Source organism: Camelus dromedarius, chromosome 12, assembly GCF_036321535.1.
Source record: "Camelus dromedarius isolate mCamDro1 chromosome 12, mCamDro1.pat, whole genome shotgun sequence".
NCBI classification, from domain to species: Eukaryota; Metazoa; Chordata; class Mammalia; order Artiodactyla; family Camelidae; genus Camelus; species Camelus dromedarius.
In genome coordinates, this window is record NC_087447.1 from 8,239,881 (window position 1) to 8,267,612 (window position 27,732).

Below are 27,732 nucleotides of genomic sequence, written 5' to 3' on the forward strand. Positions count from 1 at the left end.
TGGAGCAGAATCAAAGTTTTTAGTACTATTCTATGTTTCTATCGAGAAACATGCTATAGATCTACAATTATACACATATTTTATTACTATTTCTTTAAAGGTATTATGACTTTCCTCAAACTTCTTATTATGATTAGTCATAGGCATTTTATATGTGATGATTTAGTACTGCAGTTGTAAACGGGGTCCATTTTTTCCATTACATCTTTTTATTTATTTATGTTTCCAAATTTTGTCTAGGAATAATCCCATTTTTTTTTCTCTCATTTATCTTGCTCTTTGATTTTAGAGTTAGTTCCTGGAATTACTTAAAACTGTGTCACTTTTATGAAGGTATCTTCCTGCTTTGCTTTTCTTGAGCCTTTTCTCCTAGAAAAACAACAACAACAAACAAACAGAAATTAAACTGAAAACATGGAAAAAGCATATACGTCCTGCATTCTTTAGAGCAAGTTGATTCTTGGGCCACAAATTTTAATAAAAACCATGACACTTGCCCTGAGGATTTGATTAAATTTTATGAACAAAAAGGCCAAGCTCCCAGGGCAGGATCTGGAAGGCAGTTTTGAGTTTTCAGCTCTCACCCTCAGACACCATGGTATTGGCTAATATGGTCTTTGGAAGAGGCAAAGGAAGTATACAAACGTTTTAAAATCCTTTCTTGATCATTTAAAAATATCAATATTTACCACCCCTTTCCTCTCTTTTCTCAACACTTTCATTCCCAGTGAAGACCAGATGGTCTGAATCTCACAGGCAGCCCAACAGGTCTCCTTCCCCTGAGATAATTGTCATCTGTGGGAGGGGCTCTTGTCCTCTCCCTGATCTCCCTCAGATTCTTCAGTGACCAGGGAAGGTCACAGACCTACAGGCACCAGCAATCCCAGAGAGCTTACTGCCCTCACTGGGCTGAGGGCTGCCAGGGTTTGAGGGATGAGAATCTTGTATTTGGATCTGTGCATATTTGTGAACTACCTTCAGGGGTGTCTATGTCACAATAAGGCACCTAATTTTGGCCTCTTCACCAGTAAACCTGTTGCAGGCTGGGCAGAGCTGATCTGTGTGATCTAGGAAGTCTTGGAGAAGTCTGAGGTCACTGTAGGGAGGGATGAGGCTGTAACTAAACCAAAGGCACTGACCACATGCAGTAGTTCAGGTGTAAGTTTTCCTTGGGGTCTATGGCCCTGCATGGTGTCTTGCGCTTCTCAGCACAGACCTATATCACACAGCTCCCCTAAGGGACAGCCAGGGGTTTACTCACTCCTTTTCCACATCCTGGATAGAGTCAGGCAGAGGCTGATTCCTGGTTTCAGGAAGGAGTAGGGCGACAAGTCCAGCGAGGATGGAGAAGACTCCATAGATGATCCAAGGTAGGTGGGGAAAATACACCGTTAGGATCATCAAGAGGGGAGCCAGGGCTGCCCCAATATTAGCAGCAATTCCCATGATTCCTGTAGCTGTTACCCTTGGGGTGCAAACAACAATATAAAAATAATATAGTATAAATCACATATATGTAATTTGTGATTTATTATTTTACTTTGATTATGGGAGACACCGCAGCAGTGTTTAGGTACATGAAGCTGACGATGTACTTTTTTTTTTTTAACTCTTTAAAAAAAACTGGGGGGAGGAGGAGGTAATTAGGTATTTATTTATTTATTTAATGGTGGTACTGGGGATTGAACCAGGACCTTGTGCATGCTGAGCACTCGCTCTACCACTGAGCTCTACTCTCTCCTGATGATGTACTCTTACATATGATATATGCTCTTATTTGTTCACAAATTTTTTCAAGTACACAAGTGCACTGACATGTTTTCATTATTTCAAAAATACTCTTATCCACAGTACCTACCCTTTAATGGTTCAGCAGATTGCATGAGATGATACATTAAAGGGCTTAGCTCAGTGCCTGATAAAAGTCAACTTTTAATAAATTTTAGCTACAGTTTTGTTATTATTAATACTACTACAATCAATTCTTTTGATAACTCTTCAGATTAGTTTGCTTCCCACTATATGTACTGATTAGCTGGGAAAGGTCTGTTTTGACCCTGATATAGCTTCCATGAGATTATGTACCTGATGATGGTGGGCATTAGTTCATTTCCATGGGTAAAAGAACACAGAAGAGCCACAGAAGAAACTGCTACTCCCAAAGCGGACAAAGCCACACGGAGAGTCTGCATTTCTGGAGAGGAAGACCAGTGAGACTCAGGAAATCTGAGCTGAAATCACCATCTACCAAATTATAAGTGAAAAAGACTCTATTGCAAATGTTTGTACATGTCAAATACATAGTAGAGAAATTGCACAGAGGCAAAGGATGTGCCGTGACTAATAGCTGAGAAATGTGACTTATCTGTACATAACTGATTAAATAAGAATTTAAGAACCTGAGTTACTGTGTCAACTCTCTCTACATATCAGAAATTTCAGAAATTTGCCAAAGATGGAGAGGGGAACAAAAGGCCAGCAAGAATTTGCTTTTGTTTATTCTGTCCAGTGTCTCCTCTGCCTTTCATGTATAACTTAGGATGGTCATATGAGCAATTACTATGGATGTAAAACTCATCAGTATCCTTCAGGAGTTTAAAACCTGGGTGCACATGCAATATTGGCTAGTACCGCAGTAGAGAGTAATAAAAGAATGGGACTCATGTAAATGGATAAGCTGGAGAGTTGCTCGATCTAGCATAATATTGGAAGATTTAAGAATAAGGACCTGTATTAGGGGAAAAAATAGACTTTGGGAACTTCTGAAAGGAAATTTCAGAGAGTCAGCTTCCTAACCATTAAAAAATCATGAAAGTGTTACTACATCAGAGTGGACTCTGTTGTAAGGCAGCAAAATTTCACTGATGCTGATACACAAGATGGGGAGTGCAACCCACCAATATGGGATCCTGCAAAATGCATAATTACACTGGGAGTAAGGTGAAGGATGGTGACCACGTGGGTTCCCTTATTTATTATATATGATTATTTAACTTAGTAAAATAGATTTTTAACAGAGGCTCTGAACAGCTTAATGCTATTCTATACACTTTCAATGCTTGAAGACAAGGGAGTCAAGATGATCCCCTAAAACCAGGCTGCAGTTATGGTGACCTAATTCCAGACACACGAGTGGATACATAGAGTCAGGGAGTAAACTGTCACTGAAACTTAGTAATGAGAAAGAGACCAGACAGAGGAAGTGACAGTATTGTGTCCTCACAAGAGATACAACTATATATAATGACATAATCTTGTCACTTACAATTACAAGTGTGATTGGCCAAAGGACAAATGATCAATTGTTCTCCTAGAGAAACAGTCAAGAATAAATGGCACCAATTATCAGATACATCTCAGATATGATGAAGACATATGTGAACTGACTGTTACTGACCTTGACTATTTCACAGCCGCTTAATGGTAGAATCTATCCTAAATCCTCAGATTGGTTTTGGGGAATCCTTAGAACTCTAGTCTCCATTTCCTCTGGCTTCAGATTCTGTTTTCAAACCTCTGAGCTAAGACATTTTCTTATTTCAACATGTGCTCTTTTCTCACCTTGAGGCACAAATGTGATGGACAGGATGGAGATTCCAAGGAGAGACATGAAAAGTGTCTGGCTTACTTGACGGCCCAAGTGATTCAGTGCCAAAAATGCAACATAATTGGCTGGGAGGTTGACTACACCAAAGAGAATCTGGAACAGGAAAACATTGTTCCCCATGTACTGGAGGTGGAGAGTCAGGCCAAAAAATGACATGAAGTTGGCAAATCTGTAGTGAACAAAGATGAAAGACATTTAGCATATATTTCTAAATGACACAGAGACATCACAAATGATGATAATAAATATTAGCCAGCCAGTCAGTGGTTGGTTTTAAAGTATAAAAACATGGTATGTTTTACGGAACATATCCTTGCATGGTGATGATTTTAAAACTACAAACTAATTATATTATTTGAGCTCCTAATTGTTGTTGAGTTTCGGGGGAGGGCTTTGAGTGTTTATCTGGAGGATGCATGATGAAGCCTTCTAGGGTTTTAGAGTTTTTTTCTATATCTTCATCTAATGGAAACAAACAAGTGGAGAAAGTTAAAGCCAACATCTGTACCATGACTGAAATTCTCAGCCTTAGTTTCCAGTGATGAGCTTGGTAGAGTAATACGATAAAATTCTTTTTTTGTATAACTAGCTCTGGGTCAGTCTTTTCATAACTCTTTGACTACCTTTAAACACAGCAATTATCTTTATGGCTTCATCATGTTTTATCTCAAATCTGTTCCCACAACTTGCTGTATCCTTTGATAAGGGATAGATTCAATGTCTCCACTCTTGTAACACCCTTCATAAACGGTGTGAAGCATACCTCACAAAAGACAGGAGACAGATCCTTTTACGCATGTTGGGTGTGCGGAACAAGTCAAATACAGAAGGTCTGGTCTGTGCTGCCTCCAGCTCCTCCTGCATGGTGGACCTCACGACCTTCAACAACAACAGACTGTTCAGTTGTCACACAATGGTAGGTGTTGTGAGACCTCCAACAGAGGACAAGGTAGACAACTTCCTTTTTTGTCTACTGGAAAATATAGCCATGGAAGATGTAATGAAAGGTGTAAAAGTGGTACGAATAGTGAATTATGGGGTTAAAGGGGCCTGAGGGAAATTACTATGTAACAATGAAAATATTTAAACACAAGACACAAATGAACTTATTTACGAGACCAGAAGAGACTCACAGATACAGAAAACAAACTTTAGTTACCAGGGGGGAAATGGGGTGGAAAGGGATAAATTTGGGGTTTGAGATTTGCAGGTACTAAATACTATATATAGAATAGATAAACAACAAGATTATACTGTAAAGCAGAGGGAACTATATTCAATATCTTGCAGTAACCTATAATGAAAAGGAATATATGTATGTATATGTGTGACTGAAACATGCTGTACGCCAGAAATTGACAAAAGTTTGTAAACTGACTATACTTCAACTAACTAACTAAATAAATATATTTTAAAAATTTAGCCATTAAAAAAAGATTCAGGAGGGCTACAGAGCCTCAGAAAGGGTGTGTATAGATATTAAGATTAGAAAGGGAATCAAATACAGAGTTACTTGGATTATGGGCCAAAGCTCCATTTGTGTCAGATGGTCATGAAAGATCTGGAAACTAAGCTTGATTCTCGGCTGGTTGTCCTTTGTAGAAAAACAGTTTATCTCAGGAGAAAGAACACTTCTTGAGAGTCTTTATTCTGGTTCTTTGCTCAGTCACTTTGGGAGGAATCCTGGCACATTGTGTTTCCATGAATGAGATGCCTAGAATTAAGTCTGAGGACTAAATCAGGGGAGATTTTGGTGTAGAATGATTTATACCCAGAACTGGTTACAATCTGGAGTTACTTAATGGCCTTGCAACATGGTGGGTGTATATCTTGAGGAAGGTAATTAAATATTTCTAAAAGTCAATTTACTTCTCATTAAAAAGAAGAATACGTAAAAGAATTAGAGTAGGAGAATAGTAGGTGGAGAAAAAGAAGAGCACCTCTCTCGGAAGGAATTCTTGGGCCATACATGAGGCTACAAATGTGAACATGGAATTATAGGTAGTACACACTCAGATACTTATTTACTAATTATTCAAACAATATAGACTTAATTCTTATCTCATCTCTACAAATGAAAAATACCATGAAATCCATTGGTATAATTCCATGAAGAAATCATAGAAATGAAAGGTCACCTGAACTAAGGACTTACACATACTCAAGAATGTCCTTTCAGCTGCAGAACTAGCTTGAGGAGCAAAATATTAGATTCATACTTTTGGAAGAGAGGGGTCATGATGGCATCTCCTTCCTGCATCTAACACCGGAAACCCATGATCACTGGCCACTGTCATGGATGGTGGTATAAGAATGAGTTCAAGTAGTACCTTAAACTTGGACCAGGTGAGGGATGCAATGCCTGTAAGACTGGCCTTAAATTATATCCAATATCAAAGTTAAAGTTCGGGATACATTGTAGTTATTTTACACTGGCCATTCATTTTTGGTGAGGAAGTAGAGATGTGAATAGTATTAGCAGAAGTATTTAGGGAGGCTATAACAGATCCCTCACAGGAATTCAAGGAACTCCTCCTATCTGGTAACATCTTTATTCCTGAAAGAAGCAGCCCATAGTCAAATGGGAGCCTGCTGGATCTTCGCTTTTTTAAATGCTTTGTTCTCTGTGATTTTCACTTCCTTTGCTTGTTAAAAAAAAAAAACAAACCTATTTGTACCACTCATAACACTATGCTGGGGTGAGAAGCACTAAACAGCTCCCGTCTGAAGACTTGCCCAGGAGTGTCCTGAAATCAGTGTGCACAAAATCACAAAAGCCTTTTGATAAATTTTTAGATAGTTTGTAAAGCAGTTGCCATTATGTTGGTGGCTTGAAATTGATGATGGTGCTATAATATTCACACCATAGAAATTGATAATCACCACAAATCTGAGATCTATGGCTTTTTTTTTCTCCTATGATGTTAAGTGTTAAGCATTTACCAGCATACCACTGGCTTGATCCCTCTGTAGTAAACTGCAAATTTAATTGTATCTTTGCCTGGTTTAAACCTGGCTAGTTCTACCTTAACCTGTAAGACCCATTTCAGGTATAACTACCTCCAAGATGCATTCATTGCCCACACCCCTGCAGTTCATATAACTTGCAGGTTATATCTCCCTCCTTAGCATTCACATTCCACCATCGTTTTACTTCAAAGAGTCTTTATCAAGCCCATTTTACTTGTTGAGTAATATATTCTGAAGACTGAAGAAGCTGTAGATGTTCCCCCCACCCCCCAACTGTCACAGGATTCTTCACCAAGTAGTTATAAAATAAATTTGGAAGGGAAAGAGGAAGACAAAGGAAAGAGGGAAGACAGGGAGGGGTGGAAGAAGCTGATTGAAGGTGGAATGCATTTAGAAGCTGAACGATCTGGAATTCAAGAACCAATAAAGGTATAAAATGTTGATTTGGAGAGTTTTGGGAAAATTTTTGTAAATTAAATCAGAGATGGATAAAATGGACATTTATTTCTTCAAAATTACAATTTATGGTATCTAGACTGACACATTTCTTACCACAGTATAGTTGGGAAAACACTGATGTTTTATGGCTGTAAGAGAAACCTGCAGAGGATTCAGTGGAGAAATTTGCTTTGGTCTCTCATAGTTACCATGTCACTCACCAGTATATAAGTGTGCCATCACTGACTTTGTGAGGATTGAGTTTCCACTGAACATTTTCCTTATGGTTTGACTGGAGAGTGCACCTTGAGTTCCTTTAAGGGAGTGTGTGGAGAATGTAGTTCAGACTGGGCTACTGTGAGGTATGACTTCTTGGTTTCTACTGGGTCTGAAATACTTTGGACAATAGAAATGAAGATTGAAAAAGACTGCACATGTCACACAGGAATGGGAGGAGGAAATTGGGCAGAGAAGTGGTGAGAAGAGAGTATCAGAGTTTGGAATGTATAGAGTTTAGAGCAGGAAAGAAGGTGCATAAGATCATAACTGCATAAAAAAAAAACCAGAACCAATAGAATGTAATGAGCAGAGAAGGAGGACAAGTTATTAAAAGATGAAGAAGATGCTGCTCTGAAGATGGACATATGGATATGCCAAGGGCTGACTGAAATAAGGGGTGACCTAGAAAGTACACCAAAAAGAAGATGCCTGAGAAACACTGGTGGTTTAGGGTGGAGACACTTTCTTCGTAGTCTTCATGTTTCCAAGAGGAAAGATTTTGAAAGATTAATACTACAGACTCCTTTATACATATCTTCAATGGCCCATGGAGAACTGAGGTATTTTATTGGTAAAGGTAGGAGAATGAGGTGGACATGCTCCAGTGACTCAGAATGCCTTTACAAAGAAATTTCATTCAGATCTGCTGCCTGGGCCACACCTTATATTTAGCAATGCAAATTCTGCACCTGTGGGAAAACATGTCACTGGTGAATAAGTTCAGTTGTGAACTGAAGTGTTAAAGAACCCATTGTTGCTTGAGACTTGGTCTTTTCCTCTATTCCAGTTTTCACAGCAGTGAAAAACAAAAGATTTTAATCTCCATCTTTCTGAGCTCATTAACTATCCTTCAGTTGGGTATGATTTAGGCAGAAGAGAAATTAGAACACTCCCTCATGCCATACACAAAAATAAACTCAAAATGGCTTAAAGACTTAAATATAAGACATGACACCATAAAACTCTTAGAAGAAAACATAGGCAAAACGTTCTCTCACATAAATCATAGAAATGTTTTCTTTGGTCAGTCTCCCAAGGCAATAGAAATAAAAGCAAAAATTAACAAATGGGACCTAATCAAACTTATAAGCTTTTGCACAACAAGGGAAATCATAAACAAAATGAAAAGCCAACCTACGAACTAGGAGAAAATATTTACAAATGATGTGACTGACAATGGCTTAATTTCCAAAATATATAAAGAGCTCAAGCAACTCAATAATAAGAAAAACAAACAACCCAATCAAAAAATGAGCAGAATACCTAAATATACATTTCTACAAAGAAGAAATACAGATGGCCAATAGGCATATGAAAGGATGCTGAACACCACTAATTATCAGAGAAGTGTAAATCAGAACTGTAATGAAGTATCACCTCACACTGGCTAGAATGGCCATAATTAAAAGGCATAGAAACAATACGTGCTGGAGAGGGTGGAGAACAGAGAACCCTCCTACACTATTGATGGGAATGTAAACTGGTGCAGCCCTTCTGGAAAACGGTATGGAGGTTCCTTAAAAATCTAAAAATAGAGTTACCATGTGATCCAGCAATCCCACTCCTGGGCATATATCCAGAGAAAACTCTAATTTGAGGATAAATGCACCCCAGTGTTCATAGCAGCACTATTTACAATAGCCAAGACATAAAAGTAACCTAAATGTCCATCCATAGATGAATGTATAAAGAAGATGTGGCAAATGGAATACTACTCAGCCATAAAACAGAATGAAATAATGCCATTTGCAGCAACATGGCTGAATCTAGAGATTATTATACTAAGTGAAGTTAAGTCAGTCAGAAAAAGACAAATATCATATGATATCACTTATATGTGGAATCTAAAATATGATACAAATGAACTTGTTTACAAAACATAAACAGACTCACAGACATAGAAAACAAACTTATGGTTACCAAAGGGGAAGGTGGTAGGGATAAATTAGGATTTTGGAATTTGCAGATACAAAGTACCATGTATAAAATAGATAAACAACAAGATCCTACTGTATAGCACAGGGAACTATGTTTAATATCTTGTAATAACTTATAATGGAAAAATATGAAAAAGAATATTTTTTTACATATCTGAATCATTTTGCTGTAAACTAGAAACTAACACAACATTGTTAATCAACTCTACTTGATACAAAATAAAAATAATAAAAGATTGAATACCAAGTCTCTCAAATTCTTCCAAAAAATAGAAGGAGGCACTTCCAAACTCATTTTATCAGGCCAATATGACCCTGACTCCAAGGTAAGACAAAGATAATGTAGGAAAAGAAAACTACAGGCCAATATTCCTGAAGAACATAGTTGAGAAAATCATCAACAAGACACTAGCAAACCAAATTCAGGAGCACGTTAAAAGGATCATACACCATAACCCAGTGGGATTTATTCCTGGGATACAGGGATGGTTCAACATAAGAAAATTAAAAAATGTGATACACCAAATTCACAGAATGAAGTCTAAAAATCATATGAGTATCTCAATAAATACAGAAAATGCATCTGACAAAATTCAGTGCACTTCCATGGTAATAATTCTCAACAAATTAGATGCTGAAGGAACTTATATTAAAGACCATATATGGAAAGCCCACAGCTAACATCATACTCTATGGTGAAAAACTGAAAGCTTTTCCTCTAAGATCTGGAACTGAACAAGGATCACATTTCAATTTAAATAGGACTGGAAGTCCTGGCCAGAGTAATTAGGTAAGAAAAAGAAATAAAAGGCATCTAAATCAGAAAGGAAAAAGTGAAATTATCTGTTTGCAGACAACATGATCTTATTTGTAGAAAACCTTAAATACATTGTATTAAAAAATTGTTAGAATTAATAAATGAATTTAGTAAAGCTGCAGGATACAAAATTAACATATAAAATCAGTTGCGCTTCTATACACCAGCAACAAACTACCTAAAAATAAATTAAGAAAACAATCCTGTTTACGTTAGCATAAAAATAATAAAGTACTTAGAGATAAACTTAATTAAGGAGGTCAAAGACTTGCACACTGAAAACTGTAGACATTAAAGAAAGAAATTAAGGCTAGACACTAGAAAATTGAAATACATCCATGTTCATGGATTGAAAAAAATTAATATTGTTAAGGTGTTCGTACAATCCAAAGAAATATATTGATTAAATAAATCCCTGTCAAAATCCCAATGGCATTCTTTACAGAAATAAAAAAAAAAAGCAATCCTAAAATTCATATGGAAACACAGAAGACCCTTAACAGTCAAAGCATTTTTGAGCAAGAACAAAGCTGGAAGGATCACATATTCTGATTTCAAAATTACCGTAACCAAGAGTAAGATACTGGCACAAAAACAGACATTTAGATCAATGGAGCAGAACAGAGAGCCCACCAATAAACTCATGCATATAACAGTCAGTTGATTTCTGATAGTTGTGCCAAGAATTCATAATGGGGACAGGATACTGTCTTCAATAAATGGTGTTGGGAAAACTGGATATCCACATGCAAAAGAGTGAGACTGGAAATTTACCTTTACACTATACACAAAAATAAATGCAAATGGATTAGACAAAAACATAAGACCTAAACTATAAAATTCCTAAAGAAAACATAGGAGAAAAGCTTGCTATTATTGATTTTGGCAATGATTTTTTTAATGTGACACCAAAAGCACAGGTAATGAGCAAAAATAGACAAATGGAACTACGTCAAACTGAAGAGATTCTACACAGCTAGGAAATAATTTTAAAAATGAAAAAGCTTCTGCAGAGTGGGAGAAAATACTTGTAAGCCATATGTCTTATAGAAGGTTAATACTCAAAATATATAGGAAATCCCTACAGCTCAATAACAAAAAAGCCAAAAAACTCAGTTAAAAATGGGAATAAAAACTGAATAGACATTTTCCCCAAAGACAACATACAAATGGCCAATGGGTACATGAAAAAGTACTTAACATGACTAATTGTTAGGGAATGGCAAATCAAAATCACAATGAATGATCACGTCACATCAGTTAGGATGGCTACTATTAAAAAAACATATTATTGGTGAAGTTGTGGAGAAAAAGGTACCATCTGTGCACTGTTGGTGGGAATGTGAAGTGGTGTAGCCACTACAGAGACAGTGTGAGATCTCCTCAAAAAATTAAAAATAGAATGACTGTATTATCCTGTAATCCCTCTTCTGGGTTTATATCCAAAGGAATTGAAATCAGGATCTTGAAGAGATACCTGCACTGCCATGTCCATTGCATCATTATTCATTGTAGCTAAGATACTGAAGCAAACTAAAAGTCCATCCATGGATAGATAAAGAAAAAATACATATATCTCACATATCAAATGGTATATTATTCATCAATAAAAATAAGGCTATTCTGCCATTTGCCACAACATGAGGAACCTAGAGGACATTATACTAAGTAAAATAAGCCTATGTGAAAGAACAAATACTCCATAATACCACTTATATTAGGAATCTACAATAGTCAAACTCAAAGAAGCAGAGAGTAGAATGGTGTTTGCCAGGTGCTGGAGGATATGAGAAATGGGGACATATTTGTCAAAGAGTACAAAGTTTCAGTTATGCAAGATAAATCAATCCTAGGAATCTACTGCACAACATAGTGTCTATAGTTATAATACTGTGCTGTACACTTAAAATTTGCTGTGAGGGTAGATTTTGTTAAGTGTTATTACAAAAAATAATGAATAAAGAAAGGCAGGAGAAAGTTTTAGGAGGTAATAGATATATTTATTGCATAAACTGTGGTGATATTTAGATGTACACTCATCTCCAAATTCATCAAGTTGTATATATTAAATATGTACATCTCTTTGTATGTTAATCATGCCTCAGTAAAGGTTTTTAAAAAAATTCATCAAATGTGCCATCCAACGTGTTTTATGGCTCCTCTTTGACTCTCTAGCTCCCTAACCTTCTCTTAACCTAATAAATGAGAGTAGATGACTTCTTATTTCTATTAGCATTCTTTCCATTCCCTTATCACTGCAAACAAAAAAGTTAACAATAGAAATACCACATGATCTGGCAATATTGATTATGGTTATACATCCAAAAGAATTGTACACAGGATCTTGAAGAGGTATTTGTTTACACATGCTCAATGCAGCACTACTGACACATGGAAACAACCTAAATGTCCACCAATAGATAAATGGATAAATAAAATGTAGTATATTCATACACTAGGATATTATTCATCCATAAAAAAGAAGGAAATCCTTCCATATGCTACATCATAAATGAATCTTGAAAACATTTTGCTAAGTGAAATAAACCATCCACAGAAGGACAAATAGTGCTCACAGAAGGATAAATACTGCATAATTCCACTCATATGATGTATCTAAAATGTTAAAATAGTAAAATAATAAGTAGAATTGTGATCACCAGGGACTAGGGACAAGAGAATTGAGAAAGCTGTTGTTCAATTAGTTTTAGTCATGCAGGATGAAAAAGTTCTAGAGCTCATTGTACCTATATTTAATAAACTGTGTTGTATAATTAAAACTTTAAGAAGACAGATTTCATTTCATGCATTTCTGACCATAATAAAAATTATTTTAAAATGTATGTTAATTTTTCTCGTATTAAAGTTCCTGGAAACATGGAAGTCTGACTCACACTGCCATGTATGATCAAGCACCATGCCTAATATATTATAATTTTTCAATAAATAACTTATATGTTCACGACATGATGAATGGTTTACTTTATGATGCACAGCAACATCTGCCTTCCATACTTGGGATGGAAAATGAAAGAAAGAAGCATTTCCACCCAGTCATGCTCTTGGAACTTGTAATGCAAAGGCCACAAAACAGGGATTTGGACTTTCGTGATCACTACCACATTTACTATGTAGAACAGAATTGGCCCATTAAGTAGCTATACCATAAATGAACGCATGAATGAATGAATTGACAAATAAGTGATGTTCCTAATGCTCTATTCGGCATGGTCACTAGCTGCCCTTCTACTTGCCTTACTGTCCTGAAAAAAAGCCATCAGAATGTTAATTGGAAAGAAATGGATTAGTTCTTGTTACTTTCTCTAACACAGAGTGAGACCAATACACAACTTTTACAATCCCAAATATTAAGTTCTATCCACCAATGTTGAGTAAAATATCTGTGTCCAATTCTTTCAGAAGCAGCATAGTCTCTCTTAATGCTAGTTCAATGTTGACAGGCACTGAAGACCAGGACAATGAGGTAAGAAGACCCCAAACCACACCTGTGTTCCCACCCGTTATTCACTTTCTGGACACCAAGTAGTGTATATGTCAGGTCATGTCTTCCCTATATCCCATTAACCAACTCCCTCTCCTGTTCACCTCAATGGTTAGGGTGTCTCCAGCATTCTTTATTCCATTCCTGTGCGCAGCTTTTTTAAGTTCCTTTAAGCCCTCCTCAGGTTTGTTGGTGATAATCAGCCACCGAGCAGACTCTGCCAGCCACCTGATCAAAGAAGAGTACAGAAGTGCAACCAACTCTCATTTGCTCATTTATTCGCATACCCTTTTTCCTGAAATGGCTCTATCTTCCCCTTTAATACCTACCTCTGTTTTGTTATATCGGGAAATATAAACTTATATTCTCTTGTACCATAACTAGGAAACTGTGAAGATGAACTCTCCATGCAGCACAACTTCACTGCTGGGAATATAAAGTAGAAGTCATAGTGCCCTTCATTATTCAGGGGGATATAATCAGTTTTAGCAAATAAAAATAGTGTGTTTAGTTAAATTTGAATTCAGATAAATAGTGAATATGAGTAATTCTTGAGTATGACTATGTCCCATGCAATAGTTTAGATATACACTAAAAAGTATTTGCTATTTATTTGACATTTTACTTTAGTGAGATACTCTATATTTTATCAGGTTAGTAAATAAAACTGTGGAACTCTTAGGTAAATAGAAATTTTACATAAACAATGAATAATTTTTAGTGCAACTATGCTCCATACAATATTTGGCATACTATACCAAAATTTGGTGGCATATCTGAAATTCACATTTAACTGGCAACCCTACCTGTTCTGCTTTTTAAATTGTACATAGGACACAGATTAGTAAAGCATGTGCTCAAGTGTTGACTAAGATCAAACAGAATTATTGCATCCTAATTCCATGTAACTTACATCCTATGATCCTCTAAGACAAAGAAAGTTAGAAAGCTTATACCTTGAGGAAAGAAAGAAGACAAATAATGGTACAGAAAACACCAGCTGAAGTGTGAGCCAGTCTCGAATGGCAAAAGCCAGTCCTCCCAGGATGATCTGTCCCACACAAGCGGCAGAGATTGCCATTACCATTCCCATGGCTTGGAATCGGTGTATTGTCCATTCTACAACTGAAAGAAAACACAAACAGGATTTTGACTTCAAACAAAGTTAGAATTTCAAAGTCAAAGCTAACACTTGGAAAATGTCAAAGATCCAAAGTTTTGACTTACTAAGCACGGAACTATTTGTCAGGATGCTCATGGTAGAAAACCCAGCCAAGAAGCGCAGTGAGCAGTAAATGAGGAAGGTGGGAGCAAAGGCTGCACAGGTATCAGCAATGGCGAGCTGGAGCAAACACCATCTGAGCATTAACCTTCTCCCAAACCTGAGAAATGGTAACAGGTTAGATATGGTAATAGTAGCCACCTGCTGTAAAGATTAACAAAAAGAAGACACTTTGAAATTTAGGGGATGTTTTCTTATTTTAATTTTATTTAAGCATTTTTGTTTTTCTTTATTCCCCCTAATTTTACTGAGATATAATTGAAATACAGCAGTGGACAAGTTTAAGGTGTGCAACAGTGTAATGATTTGCCTTACATACATCACGAAATAATTATTACAAGTTTAGCAAACATCCATCATCTCATATAGATACAAAATTAAAGAAATAGAAAATTTTTCCTTGAAATGAGAACTCACAATTTGCTGTCTTAACAGCTTTCATATGTAACACACAGCAGTGTTAATTATATTTATCATGTGAATTATATCTCTAGTACTTATTTTTCTTATAACTGGAAGTTTTCACCTTTTGACTGTCTTCATTTAATTTTCCCTCCCCTTATGCCCACCTCTGGTAACCACAAATCTCTTTTTCTATGAATCTGTTTTTGAAGTATAAGTGACCTATAACACTATATTAGTTCCTATTATACAATATAGTAATTCGATATTTCTATACATTTCAGAATAATCCCCACAATAGGTCTGGTTTGTCGCCATAAAAAGATACTATGTGGTTACGGATCATATTCCCCATACTGTACATTTCATACTCTTGACTCATTTATTTTGCACCTGGAGGTTTATTACTCTTAATCTCCCTCACCTATTTCTTCCCTCCCCATAGCCCCCTCTCCTCTGGAAACCACCTGTTTGTTCTCTGTATCTTGTCATGTTTGTTCATTGTTTTCTTTTTTAGATTCCACATATAAATCAAATCAGTTTTTGTCCTTCTCTGTTTGACTTATTTCTCGCTTAGCATAATACACATTAGGTCCATCCATGTTGTTGCAAATGGCAAGATTTCATTCTTTTTTATGGCTGAGTAATTTTCCATTGTGTGTGTGTGTGTGTGTGTGTGTGTGTGTATACACACACACCATACCTTCTTTATTGATTCATCTATGGATGGGCATTTAGGTTGCTTCCGTATCTTGGCTATTGTAAATAATGCTGCAATGGATATTGGTGTGCATATTTTTTTTGAATTCGTGCTTTCTTTTTCTTTGGATAAATACCTAGAATTGGAATTAATGGGTCATACGGAAATTCTATTTACAATTTTTCTCCATACTGTTTTCTATAGTGGCTGCATCAGTTCCCTTTTCTCCACACCCTCTCCAGCATTTATTATTTGCAGATACTTTGATGGTTGTCCTTCTGACTGGTGTGAGGTGATAACAGGTTGCGGTTTTGATTTGCATTTCTCTGATAATTAGTGATGTTGAACATCTTTTCATGTGCCTATTGGTTATCTGTATGTCTTCTCTGGAGAAATGTCTATTTGGTCTTCTGCCCATTTTTTGATTGGGTTATTAGGTTTTTTGATATTGAACTGTATAAGCTGCTTGTATATTTTGGAAATTAAGTCCTTGTTGGTCACATCATTTGTGAAATGTTTTCTCCCATTCTGTAGGTTGCCTTTTTGCCTTTGTGTGTAAAAGCTTATAAGTTTCATTAGGTCCCATTTGTTTATTTTTGCTTTTATTTCTATTGCTTGGGTAGACTGCCCTAGGAGAACATTGCTAAGATTTATGAGAGAGAGTGTTTTGCCTATGCCTTCTTCTAGGAATTTTATGGTGTCATTTCTTATATTTAAGTCTTTAGCCATTTTGAGTTTATTTTTGTGTATGGTGTGAGGGAGTGTTCTAACTTCATAGATTTACATGTAGCTGGCCAGGCTTCCCAACACCACTTGCTGAAGAGACTGTCTTTTCTCCATTGCATGTTCTTGCCTCCTTCATTGCAGATTATTGACTGAAGGTGTGTCAGTTTATTTCTGGGCTCTCTATTCTGTTCCATTGACACATGTCTGTTTTTGTGCCAATATCATGCTGTTTTGATCACTGTAGCTTTGTAGTATTGTCTAAAGTCTGGGAAGGTTATGCCTCCAGCTTCGTTCTTTTCCCTCAGGATTGCTTTGACAATTCTAGATCTTTTATTATTCAATGTAAATTTTAGGATTATTTGTTCTAATTCTGTGAAAAATGTCCTGGGTAATTTGATAGGGATTGCTTTAAATTTGCAAATTACTTTGGGTAGTATTATGGCTATTTTAGCAATATTAATTCTTCCAATTCAAGAGCATGGGATAGTTTTCCATTTCTTTGGATCATCTTAAATTCCCTTTATCAATGTTTATCATTCTCATTGTGTAAGTTTTTCATCTCCTTAGTCAGATTTATTCCTAAGATTTTTTTTGATGCAATTTTAAAAGGGATTTTTTTTTACTTTCTCTTTCTGATATTTCATTGTTAGTGTAAAGAAATGCAACAGATTTCTGTATGTAAATCTTGCATTCTGCAACTTTGCTGAATTCATTTATCAGTTCTAATAGTTTTTCAATGTAGTCTAGGATTTTCTATATAGATCACGTCGTCTGCATATAATGACAATTTTACCTCTATCCTTCCAATTTAGATACTTTAATTTCTTTTTCTTGTCTGACTGCTGTGAATAAGACTTCCAGTAGTATGTTGAATAGAAACGGTGAAAGTGGGCATCCTTGTCTTGTTCCAGAATTTAGTGGGAAGACTTCAGCTTTTCACTGTTGTACTATGTTGGCTGTAGATTTGCCATAAAGAGATTTTTATTATGCTTATTCATGTTTCCTCTATGTCCACTTTGGTAAGATTTTTTTCATGAATGGATGTTGAACTTTATTGAATGCTTTTTCTGCATCTATTAAGATGACCGTGTGGTTTTTGTCTTTCCTTTGGTTGATGTGGTATATTACACTGATTGATTGCACATATTGAACTAACCATCCTTGAGACCTGGGATGAATCCAACTTCATCATGGTATATGATCCTTCTTATGTGTTGTTGGATTTGGTTTGCTAATATTTTGTTGAGGATTTTTGCAACTATCATCAAAGATAGTGGCCTGTAATTTTCTTTTTAGGTAATGTCTTTGTATGGTTTTGGTGTCAGGGTAATGGTGACTTCATAGAATGATTTTGGGAGTGTTCCCTCCTCCTCAGTCTTTTGGAAGAGTTTGAGAATGATTGGCATAAGCTCTTCTTTGTATATTTGGTAGAATTCCCCAGTGAAGCCATCTGATCCTGGACTTTTGTTTGCAGGGGGGTTTTTTGGTTGTTTTTTTTTTTTTTAATTACTGATTCTATTTTAGTTCTAGTGATCAGTCTGTTCAAATTATCTGTTTATTTTTTATTTAGTTTTGGTGGGCTGTGTGTTTCTAGAAACTTGTCCATTTTTTCTAAGTTGTCCCATTTGTTGGCATGTAGTTCATAATATTCTCTCATAATTTTTTATATTTCTGTGGTGGTGTTGGTTGTTATTTCTCCTCTTTCATTTCTTTCTTTGTTCTTTTTTTCTTGATGAATCCAGGTAGAGATCTATCAATTTAGTTTATCTTTTCAATGAAACAGCTTTTAGTTTTGTTAGTCTTCTCTATTTTTTTGTTTTTTAGCCTCTACTTCACTCATTACTGCTCTAATCTTTAGGATTTCTTTCTTTCTGCTCACTTTGGATTTTGTCTAATTTTCTTTTTCTAGTTCCTTTATGTGTAAGGTTAGATTGTTTATTTGAGACTTTTCTTGTTTCCTGAGGTAGGCTTATATATACTTGCCTCTTAGTACTGCTTTAGCTGCATCCCATAAATTTTGCATCATTGTATTTTTGTTTTCACTTGTCTGTAGGTATGTTTTCGTTTCTTCAGTGACCATTGATCGTTTAGCATTTGTTTAACCTCCACATCTTTGTGGGGTTTTTTGCAGTTGTTTTCTTGTAGTTGATTTGTAGTCTCATAGTGTGGTCAGGAAAGATGCTTGATATGATTTCAATTTTCTTAAGTTGACTGAGACATTTTGTGGCCTGACATATGATTTATCCTGGGGAATTTTCCATGTGTTCTTGAAAACAATGTGTATTCTGCTGATTTTTTGATGAGATATTCTATATCTGCTAAGTCCATCTGGTATAATGTGTCATTTAAGTAAAGTCAGTGTTTCCTTATTGATTTTCTGTCTGGATGATCTGTCCATTGATGTAACTTAGATGCTAAAATCCCCTACTATCATTGTGTTACTGCTAATTTCTCCCTTTATGTCTGTTAATATTTGCTTTATATATTTAGGTGCTCCTATGTTGGGTATACACACACACATGCACACAATTTTTATATCTTCATCTTGGATTGAGCCCTTGATCATTATGCAAGTCCTTTGTTTCTTGTTATAGTCTTTCTTTGAAAGTCTATTTTGTCCAACACAAGTATTGCTACTCTGGTTTTCTTTTGATTTTCACTTGCCTGGAATACCCTTTTCCATCCCTTCACTTTCAGTCTGTGTGTCTTTAGATATGAAATGAATCTCTCATAGGCAGCATATATATGAGTCTTTTTTTAAAATCCATTCAGTCACTCTATATCTTTCAATTGGAGAATTTAGTCCATTTACATGTTTAGTAATTATTGTTAGGTATGTACTAATTGTCATTTTGTTAATTGTCTTTGGGTTGTTTTTGTAGTTCTTTTTTGTTTTTTTCTTCTTCTTTTGTTCTCTTCACTTGCGATTTGTTGACTATCTTTACTGTTATACTTGGATTCCTTTCTCTTTTTTTGTGTGCATTTATTATAGATTTTTGGTTTGTGGCTACCATGGTATGTGTGTGTGTGTGTGTGTGTGTGTGTAAATCTATTTCTATATCTATACACATGATTATTTTAAGTTGCTGGTCTCTTAAGTTTCATGCATTTTAACAGTCCTGCATTTTTACTTCCCTCCCTCCACAATTACTGTTTTTGACATCATATTTTACATCTTTCTGTTACTTATAGTCCTTAAGTACTTATTGCACATAGAGATGATTTTACTAATTTTGTCTTTTAACTTTCAGACTAGCTTTATATCTGGCCTATTTATTACATTTACTGTATGTTTGTCTTAACAAATGAGATTTTTCTGTTTATAATTATCATGGTTCTAGTTGGGGCCTTTTCTTTTTAATTTAAGGAATTCCCTTTAACATTTCTTGTAAAGCTGCTTTGGTGGTGCTTAATTCTTTTAGCTTTTGTTTGTCTTTTAAACTTTTGATTTCTCCATCAAATCTGAATAAAAGCCTTGTTGGGTAGAGCACGATTGTTTGTAGGTTTTCCCCTTTCATCACTTTAAATGTTCCATGCCACTCCCATCTGGCCTGCAGAATTTCTGCTGAAAAGTCAGCTGATAGGCTTATGGTACTTCCCTTGTACATAACTTGTTGTTTTTCCCTCTCTGCTTTTAATATTACCTCTTTGTCTTTAATTTTTGCCATTTTAATTACAATGTGCTTGGTGTGGTGCTCTTGGGTTGATCCTGTTTGGTACTCTGTGCTTCCTGGATGTTGATGTCTATTTTCTTTCCCAGGTTAGGAATGTTTTCAGCTGTTAATGTCTTCACATATGTTCTCTGCTCCTTTCTTTCTCCTTTCTCCTTTTGAGACACCTATAATGTAAATGTCAGTATACTTGATGTCCCAGAATTCTCTTAAACTGTTCTTATTTCTTTTCATTCTGTTTTTTTTCTTGGTTCAGCTTCAGTGATTTTCACTACCCTGTCTTTCAGCTTGCTGATCCATTTCTCATTACCATTTAGTATGTTGATTCCTTATAGTGTATTTTTCATTTCAGTTATTGTATTCTTCATCTCTATTTGGTTGTTCCTTATATTTTCTAACTCTTCGTAAAAAAAATTCTAACTTCTTACTCTGTTCATTCAATCTTCTCTTGATTTCTTTGGTCATCATTAAAATCATTACTTTGAACTCTTTATTGAGTAGATTGGCTATCTCCACATCACTTAGTTCTTCTTTTGGGGTGTTATCTTGTTCTTTTATTTGGAACATCTTTCTTCTGTTGCCTCATTTTGCCTAATTCATTATTTTTATTTCTATGTATTTGGTAGGTTGGTTATGTTTCTCAATCTTGAAGAAGGGCTCTTTTGTAGGACATGACCTATGCATCTCAGCAGTACACTCCACTTTGGTCACAAGAGCTGTATGTTCTAGGGGCCCCCTATGTGGGCTGCATGGGTCCTTCTGTTGTTGTGGGCTGCCTACTGAGGGCATTCTGGCCCCAGTCCAGTTGGTTGCCAGGCCCTGGTTTGTATGGAGGCTACCAGATACTGGTTGGCTTGGATGGGTTGTAAGTAGGCTGGTGTAGAGCCCTGATTTGTCTTGGGGATAGTGCTTTCCCACTGGTGGGGTGAGTTCTGGGGTGGGTGCTTGTATGGTCAGAGCTTCCAGACCTAGTGTCAGCCTGCTGGTTGTTGGGGCCAGTTCCTAACACACCTGATTGTGGGTTCTAGATTATCCCAAAGCTGTGGGTTCCAGATTATCCCAAAGCTGATGAGTAGGACTTAATCCTGGAGCATCTTGCTGAGGGGGCCAAGGTGTCTCTGAGCTGATATGGTCTGGATGAGTGGGCTGGGTCCTAACTTGGCAGGCAGTTGGGCTGTGGTGGTTTGGGGCTGGTGTTTGCCCACTGGTGGGAGGGCCTGGGACCCAATGGGTCCTGGGACCAGTGATGGCACACTGGTGTGTGTGGTCACGTACTGGGCCTTCTGGTTTACAGGGACATGTCCTGGGGTGGCTGTGGGCTCAGGGAGTCTTAAGGCTGCCCGCTTGCTGGTTGGCAGGACTGTATCTCTACCTGGCTAATTGCTTGACCTGAGACATTCTATTACTGGTACTGACAAGCTGGCAGACAGGACTAGATCCTGGTGCTAAAAAGCCAGAGGAAGGATTCCAAAATGGTGCTTGCCAGAAGCCGTGTCCACATGGTAAGATGAGCTCCTCAGAATTGTTGCTGCCAGTGTCAGTGTTCACAGAGTAAGTTACATTTGCCCCCTGCCTTTCTGGGAGTATCCCCAAGATCATCAGGTGGGTCTGACCCAGGTTCCTTTCAAATTACTCCTCTCCTGGGTTGTGGAGCATGTGAGATTTGTGTGTGTGCCTTTCAATAGTGAAGCCTCTATTTCCCACAGCCCTCTGTCTCCCCTGAAAGTAAGCTCTCTTGACCTTCAGAGTCAAACCTTCTGGGGACTCATCTTTCTGGTGCAGGACCCCTGGGCTGGGGAGATTGATTAGGGCTTGGGCCCCTTGCTCCATGGAGACAACCTGTCCAATTATTCTGTTTGTGGGTATTGACTATACTGTATCTCTGCCCTACCTGAAACATATACATGCAGAACAAGTTCAACTAAAGACAAAGATCTAAACTGAGGCCAGAGATGCTGCATAAGAAACAGTTTTTAGTTTAACTCCAGCCATGAAAATTTCTTACTAAAGTAAGGAATCAGTATTATTGATGAATAATACTGGAAAATAGAATCATCACAATTTAATATTTATAATATTCAAGATATAATTCAAATATCTTGATATGTGAAGAACCAAGATAATGGAACTCATTCCCAAGAGAACAGAAATCTTTCAAAATTTCTCCTGAGATGAGACAAATTTTGGAACTAATCAACAAGGATTTTAAAGTGGTAATATAATTACCTCAAAGACATAAATAAAATATGATTTTAATATATGGAAATCACAGCTTAGAAATAAGCACTATCAGCAGATACAGGGACACAAAACCCCCCCAAATAATTGACATTATAGAATCAAAAAAAAGTAGTTTATGTTTCAAAAATTCACTCAGTGGACTTAACAACCACATAGACATGAGAGAGTATATTTGAAGAGAGATCAACAGATGTTGTAGAAGGTGAAGGATGGAGAGAAATAATGATGTTAAGAAAATGAACAGAGTCTCAAAATGTTGTTACACTAGGAGTCAGCAAATATTTCCTATAAAGGGCTAGAGAACTATTGAATTAATTATTGCAGACTTTGTGAGCCTGTCTTTTTCTTATTTTTCTTTCTTCTTTTAAACTAATTTTTGTGTTTCTTAAAAAATCTTATTTTTAGAGCAATTTTAGGTTAACTGCAACACTGAGCAGAAGGTACAGAAATTTCTCATATATCTCACTGCTCCCACTCATGCAGTGTCCCCACCTATCAAATTCCTGAACCAAGTGATACATTTGATGTGATTGATGGACCTATGATGATATGTCATTATCCCCCAAAGTCCATAGTTTACATTAGGATACACTTTTGGTGTTGTACATTCCATGGGTTTTGACAAATGTGTAATGACATGTGCCCACCATTACAGTATCATAAAGAGTAGTTTCACTGCCTTAAAATACCTCTGTACTCTGCCTATTGATTTCTTTCTCCCCCACCAAGTACTTATCCTTTTACTGTCTCCATAGTTTTCACTTTTGCAGAATGTCATATAGTTGAAATCATACAGTATGTAGTCTTTTCAAATCGGCTTATTTCATTTGGTAATACGCATCTATGTTTCATCTATGTCTTTTCATGACTTGATAGCTCATTTTCTTTTATCATTGAATAAGATTCCATGGTCTGATGTATCACAGTTTATTAATGCATTCATCTACTGAAGGAGACATTGATAGGTTCCAACTATGGGCAATTATGAATAAGCTGCTATAAACATCCATGTGTAGATTTTTGTGTAGACATAAGTTTTGAACTCCTTTGGGTAATACCAAGGAGCATGATTGCTAGATTATATGGCAAGAGAATGCTTAATTTTATAAGAAACAGCCAAACTGTCTTCAAAAGTGGCTGTGCCATTTTACATTCCCACCAGCAATGAATGAGAGTTTGTTCCTGTTGCTCTACATCTTTGTCAGGATTTGGTGTTGTCAGTGTTTTGTTTTGTTTTGAATTTGCTATTCTAATAGGTGTGCAGTAGTATCTTATTGTTTTAGTTTGCATTTTCCTAATGACATATGTTGTGGAGCATCTTTTTATATTCTTCTTTGCCATCTGTATAACTTCCTTGGTGGGGTGTCCAAGTCTTCTGCCCATTTTTAAAATTGGGATACCCATTTTTTGGTTGTTGGGTTAAGAGCTTTTCGTATATTTTGGATAACAATCCTTTTTCAGCTGTCTTTTGCAAGTGTTTTTTCCCAGTCTGTGGTTTGTCTTTTCATTCTTTTGATTATGTTTCTTTTTAATTGCAGTATAATATATTAAGTATAATTTGCTATTTTAACCACTTTTGATTGTATAAATCACTCACTGGTATTAAATATATTCACAATGTTGTGCAACCATCATCAATATCTACTGCCAAAATTTTTCAGAATCCTCAACAGAAACTTTGTACCCATTAGGCAATAATTCTCCATTATTCCTCCCCTACTCCCAGCTTCTGGTATCTCGAACTTACCTTTTTTTCTGTGAATTTTCCGATTCTACATGTTTCATATAATTGGAATCATACAATATTTGTCCCCTTTTGTCTCTCTTATTTTACTTTGCATGTATTCATGGTTCTACATGTTTTAATATGATTTAGAACTTTATTTCTTTTTATGGCTGAACAGTATTCCATTTTGTGTACACATCACATTTTATCTAACCAGCTGTTGATAAAATACTTGGGTTGTTTTCACCTTTTGGCTATTGTGAATAATGCTGAAATGACATTGTTGCATAAGCTATCTGTTCTAGTCCCTGCTTTCAAATTTTTTGGTTTTATACCTAGCAGTGTAATTGCTGGGTCATGTGGTTTCTCTAAATTTAACTTTTTGAAGAACTTCCAAAGCATTTTTCACAGTAATGGCACTATTTTACCTCTCCATCAGCAAGCAATGTATAAGATTCCAATTTCTCTCTATCCTTTCAAATACATGTTATTTTCCTTTTTTTTTTTTGGATTGTAGCCATCCTAGTAGGTATGAAGTAGCATTTTATTGTGGTTTTGACTTGCATTTTTTTTTAAATGACATAATGTTGAGCACCTCTTCATGTGCTTATGCACCATTTGTATATCTTTTTAAAGAAATGTATATTCAAATTCTTTCCCATTTAAAAAATGAGTTTTTTGTCTTTTTGTTGTTGGGTTGTAGGAGTTCTTTATATATTCTGGATATTAAACCATATTCCATTGGTCTATTCACCTATCTTCACTCCTTATATATGATTTACAAATATTTTCCTCACATTACACAAGTTATCTTTTCACTTTCTTGATAATGTCCTTTGATGTGCAAAAGTTTTAAATTTTGATGAAGTCCAATCTATCTATATTTTCTTTTGCTACTCAGGCTTTTAGTGATATATTTAAGAATACATTGCCAAACCTAAAATCAAGTAGGTTTGCCCTTGTTTCTTCTAAGAGTTCTGTGGTTTTAGCTCTTGTATTTAAGACACTATTCCATTTTGTATTAATATTTGTTATGGTTTTAGGTTTATTCACATTCTCTTGCATGTGGATATCCAATTGTCATGGCACTGTCTGTTAAATAGGGGCCATATTTTACCCCTTGAATTGTCTTAGAACCCTTCTCAAAAATCAACCAGCATAGATGTATTATTGTTTTATTTTTATTTCTTCAAGGTGGGTAGTTCTGTGTTATAGAACTGTTAGAAATGAACACTCCAACTCTGAACATTTTTATAAGGTATATATACTGCCATACATTCATAATTCACAGTTTTCAGCTGAGCTAACAAATGATGTTATGCTAATAGATGGTAAGGGGTATCTTAATTTCCCATGCCCTTTAGAAGAGACAGGCTTGGATGGTGGCAATGGTTGGCTATCTAATTCAGAAGTGGTACTGTCTTGCACAGGATACTCCAATTTCTAATACCACAATTGGTGACAGCAGTTGTCATTAGATTAATTACCTTACATGGTTGAAAATTTTTCCCTTTAAAGTGCTGTTTTTGCAAAAATAAAAATAAAGGTTACTGGAATAATTTTTCTATACACCACCAAGACACACTGCTATGTATACTATGGGTTTCATGAGAATGTCTGCCCATCATGCTTGAGAAATAATGACATGATGACCATGAAAATCCACATGCATTCAGGTCAAAGGGTCCAGGAGGGGCTGAAAATGGCCCCCTGGCCAAGGCCTGCAACAATGTCTTCCATATCTGTGTCATCAAACAGGTTGAATCTCATGACATGAAACATCTTCCTCTCTGTTCCCATAGGTAATTCTTCCTCATCTTCATAAACCACGTGTTGTGGCACCTCTGCTCTAAACCTTGTCCTGGAATGCCCCCATGTCTGGTGGAGATGTTGTTTCTGTAGCCTAGATACAGTGCCCCCACAGCTGACAAGATAGCACTCACCACACTGACTGTAATTCTCCATTTGTTTGTGTTTCTAGATCCCTGGGGACCAAGGAAGACCCAGGACAGTTTAATTTGTGATAAATGTTTCTTAATGGAGGAATGATTCATGAGTTCAGGAAAATACTCCAGAGTGAAGAGACCTGTGATCCAGAGACACTCACCTGTCTGATAAATGACCATATATGATGCTTCCCACCAGCATTCCAGCCATGAATAAGAATTTGGCCAATGATTTTAGTGACTGAGATTCACATACCAGGTCCCACTGGAAAAGAAGGAAACCAGCAAAGGAGAGCTCCGTGACTTATAACCCCTCAGTGGAAACCTGATTGAAACAGCTTAAATGATTTACAAGTTTCTTTAAATCAGCCCTTTCTTCCTCTCCAGCTTCCTTTTATTTATATTAGCTGACTTTTATTATTCAGGTCTCGGCTTAAACATAACTTCCTTTAGGAAGCTTCCTCTAAACCTATTAGTTATATTAATGCCTTGTTTCATTCCATACTAAGTGGGTCCTCAACCTTGGCCACAGAATACAGTCATTTGAAGAGCTTTAAACATTTAATGGTGTCAAATTTCACCGCAGATCATCTCATATGACTGCTCTGGGGTACAGTGCTTAGAGATTTTGATCAATATCCCTGATATTTCTAATTTTCAAGCAAAGATGAGCATTACTGACCTTTTTAATACATCACATAAATTATTTGCTTAACCTTTGGTCTTTCTAATAATCAAAGCCATATCATAGCTAGGTCACATCTATTTTTGAGTTCATTGGACTTGTTAAATATATAGGTGTCTGGCATTCAATAAAGAAATAATGAAAGAATGAAAAATGAGCACTTAACAGTAACTAAAGGCTAGAAGTATGTTCAGTACTGTGTTGTCTCTAAACTCCTGGACCATGTACTTACAAAAGGTAAATGGAGCCTCTTACCTCAGTCACGATGGTGGAGGAGAAGGAGCTTCGGTCATACACCCAGCCATCCACACAGGGCTCAGTGTCTAGCTCAGTCTTGGGGAAAGTCCCGTTCAGGTGAAGGAGCTGCCATTGGGGGTGGCGGAAGCGACGACAGTTCTCTGGCCTCAGGTTTGAGTCCAGTGGGATGGAGATTCTCAGGAGGGCATCTTCGCTGAGGGTCCCGGTGCCATTAGCAGAGTCAGTGTCATTGTCGAGGATGTGGACCCAGCAGCGATGACCAGGGACGGCTGCAGTGAAGTTCTCCAGTAGTATATGAGGGTACACTATGAGGCTGGAGATACAAAGGAAAACCATCTGAAGGATCTGGAATCTCCCCAGGCCTCCAACTTGATCCAGGAGCTCCTGAAAGGCCATCGAGGCTGAGCAGGTGATCCCCAAGGGGAGGCAAGATGACTACTGAGAGAAGTTCAAAGGCAGAAAAAGTTTCCTTTCACTATGTCACACACCAGGTGTGTATTGATCCTGATCCCAGCGTTAACTCAATGGGACCCGTCTCACAACAA

At 36.6% G+C, this 27,732-nt stretch overlaps 1 protein-coding gene across 1 annotated transcript; it reads right to left on the minus strand.

The window, feature by feature from the left end:
- Window positions 1-268: 268 nt before the first annotated feature.
- LOC105091522 (organic anion transporter 7) lies at window positions 269-27,732 on the minus strand. Its single transcript, XM_010983039.3, has 10 exons — window positions 27,185-27,732; window positions 26,406-26,509; window positions 14,778-14,932; window positions 14,507-14,675; window positions 13,655-13,778; window positions 4,371-4,486; window positions 3,562-3,776; window positions 2,086-2,194; window positions 1,262-1,465; window positions 269-369 (listed from the first exon to the last, which is right to left on the minus strand). Exons 1-10 carry the CDS (start codon window positions 27,581-27,583, stop codon window positions 309-311), a joined length of 1,656 nt encoding a protein of 551 aa, XP_010981341.1. The 5' UTR covers window positions 27,584-27,732; the 3' UTR covers window positions 269-308.

Coding starts and splice junctions, on each gene's coding strand:
- LOC105091522 (XM_010983039.3), bottom strand. CDS start 27,583: ATGGCCTTTCAGGAGCTCCTGGATCAAGTTGGAGGCCTGGGGAGATTC. Junction 14,933..26,405: donor TATGGTCATTTATCAGACAG/GTGAGTGTCTCT, acceptor ACCATTTCTCAG/GTTTGGGAGAAGGTTAATGC. Junction 1,466..2,085: donor CTAATGCCCACCATCATCAG/GTACATAATCTC, acceptor TTGCACCCCAAG/GGTAACAGCTACAGGAATCA.